We start from the raw sequence: 2,439 nt of genomic DNA, 5'->3' as shown, positions 1-2,439 counted from the left end.
TGATGGGCTCCTCGATCTCTTTGTAGAAAAAAATGTACATCAAATCGTGGAACTAATTTGCTTTATTATGAAAGCGTATTTATCGTTTTACATTATTTTTTGCGTTCAACCATTTTCTACTCCTATAACATTCCTTTTTTGTTTTCAGTCAAAGTTTGCAACACTGTTTTTGTTCTTCACATGACTTTGAATTAGTATGAATTTTCATAAAATAAACGAAATGTCTAACCTTAAATAGTTATACGATTTATGAAATTCCTTCGCATAGTATTCATAGACATAGTGTAATTTTATTTTTCGTCTTTGTATAGCCTAAACTTTTAAATATTTAACAAGTGCGACTTATTATTTCTTTTTAAGAACAATCGATAAATGACTTCTCAGGTTTTCCTTCCTTTCTTAAGATCAAAAAAAAAAAAATCACTATGCCACAATTTCAAGTTTAGCATGACATTTTTAGCCAAAAATCGAGATCGAGCTCAGCCATGTCTTTAAAAACATTTTTTGCAACTTCCTGTCGCTGTAAACTGTGCAAATCTTTTTGACGATTGCATGTATTGTATTGACCTTTTTTTCTAATTTCTCCTTATCATGTTAAAAGAAGAAACGTTAAAATTACCATAAAATAAAAATAATTGCTAGTGACCTATAAACAATTCCCACAGTTGTTGAATTTTCACTATTCTCAATAATAATAGTCAGCGCCCAACTGTTGAAATTTTTCTATATTCTCTGCTTAATTAAAGAACTTTTACAATAAATGTGAATTCAATTTGTTTACCTTTCTTCTGCAAACCTATTGCCTCTTTATTTCTATTAAAGAAAAAAATTTATCAAATCACATTCGTTTTAAGCAATGAACTCATATGGTATAGGAGCCAAAGTTATGGGTTCTTCCAATTTTTTTACGAAATGACCTTTTCTAGGTTGAGCTGGTTGACGTTTTAAACTTACGAAAACACCTTTTTCCTTGGCTTCTTTCAATCGGCGTTCATTTTCTTTCACTCTCCGCAAGAAATCTTCGCGGCACTTGGAGTGCTGCACATGCTCGATGCGTACGTTAATACGCTTGGGCAAAACTTTGCCACGGACCCTTTTATTAACTATAACGCCAACTGCATGTGATGTTACATTAAACACTCTCCCTGTCTTTCCATGATAAGCCTTGTATGGCATGCCTTTTTGAACGGCACCGTTGCCTTTTATGTCTACAATATCTCCATTTTTGAAGACCCGCATATATGTACCTAGGGGAATAGTACCATGGCGTCGGAACGGGCGGGAGAACATGTCCCTAGTGCCGCGACGATAGCCCTTTGAGTTAGTCATTCAGTGTTTTCGTTTAAAGCCCTATAAACATAAATACAAGATTTTTTACTTTTAGAGCTCCAATTACCAAATTACTTCTTGTTCAGTATTTTAACAGATTCCTTTCAGCTTCTTAGCCATGTTTTTATAAAAATAATCACCAACCTTTCGTTAGAAATTTTCCACGCGGTAGCAGTTCTGAAAAAGAAGAAATCTTTATACAGTGCAGAATTGCCAGATCTTTTACTTATAGAATTTAGTAGTATACAAATAATTGGTAATAAGCCTCATTATGATGTTTTGAAAGCACTAAACACAGTAATAGCTGCTATTCGCTTTTTGCTTCACGCGAACGCATGAGATAAAGTTGATTGTAAGCGTTTATGCGTCGTTGTCAAAGACAAAAGATAAATGTCAACGACCTATTATAATGCGAATGTTTCTAGGATTTTGACTTTAAAAAAATGCACGCATCTTGGAGATTGTAATGCTTTAAACATAACAGCGAATATATACAAATTCTATTATTTCCTTCCTGCAGTTACTAGCGTAAAAAGTAAAAATTTTGTCAAGCATCGGCAATAGTTGACCCATTTCTTTTAAACTCAGGAAAACATCGATTACAGTTTTAATATATTCAACATTTTTAGTTAATGTTTGCTTTTCGCTTGAGTTAGTCAGTTTACCGTAATGCACATATTTGTATTGGATGAGGTTTTTCTGGTGGACAAAGAAGCCACTTGTTTCATCGATTGATCCGACAACATTTGTTTTGAGAAGAAAGTCCCGGCTTCTCGGTTTTCTGCATCAACGTTTGGGTACCGTGATAGGCGTGTTGCGATTTATTTTAAACGGCTAGTATACCCTTTAGGCCTACACCATTGGTTAACTTACTTTAAAATTATAAAAATATTTATAATAAAATATGTATATAATAATAACAACAATTAAAAACCCCCGGAATTTTTACAATTCCTCTGAAGATTTGCTCATATTTTTAATAAGCTACGAGTGAGGGGTTTTTGGATGTCTTTCTTTACAAGCCTTGTGACTATTAACTTATTTGGAAATGCACATTAATTTTTCTGGCGAGCCTTTTCGAAAATGTGATTCGCCTCCGAACCACTTTTA

The 2,439-nt window shown here is 33.5% G+C and overlaps 1 protein-coding gene across 2 annotated transcripts; it reads right to left on the bottom strand.

Moving 5' to 3' along the window:
• Window positions 1-776: 776 nt before the first annotated feature.
• On the bottom strand, window positions 777-1,582 carry LOC119643026 (60S ribosomal protein L21). 2 transcript variants are annotated; one of them, XM_038042384.1, is made up of 2 exons: window positions 1,474-1,582; window positions 777-1,350 (listed from the first exon to the last, which is right to left on the bottom strand). In XM_038042384.1, exon 2 carries the CDS (start codon window positions 1,327-1,329, stop codon window positions 850-852), a length of 480 nt encoding a protein of 159 aa, XP_037898312.1. In that variant the 5' UTR covers window positions 1,330-1,350; window positions 1,474-1,582; the 3' UTR covers window positions 777-849. The 2 variants fall into 2 exon arrangements, with proteins under 2 accessions (XP_037898312.1, XP_037898313.1); XM_038042385.1 differs by having other exon boundaries at window positions 1,405-1,502.
• Between the last annotated feature and the right edge of the window lie 857 nt (window positions 1,583-2,439).

Source organism: Glossina fuscipes, unplaced genomic scaffold (assembly GCF_014805625.2).
Source record: "Glossina fuscipes isolate IAEA_lab_2018 unplaced genomic scaffold, Yale_Gfus_2 1133, whole genome shotgun sequence".
In the NCBI taxonomy this organism is placed as follows: domain Eukaryota; kingdom Metazoa; phylum Arthropoda; class Insecta; order Diptera; family Glossinidae; genus Glossina; species Glossina fuscipes.
This window is presented reverse-complemented; position numbering and strand designations above follow the sequence as displayed.

What these genes read in the sequence shown, in the direction of transcription:
- LOC119643026 (XM_038042384.1), bottom strand. Translation starts at nt 1,329, where the DNA reads ATGACTAACTCAAAGGGCTATCGTCGCGGCACTAGGGACATGTTCTCC.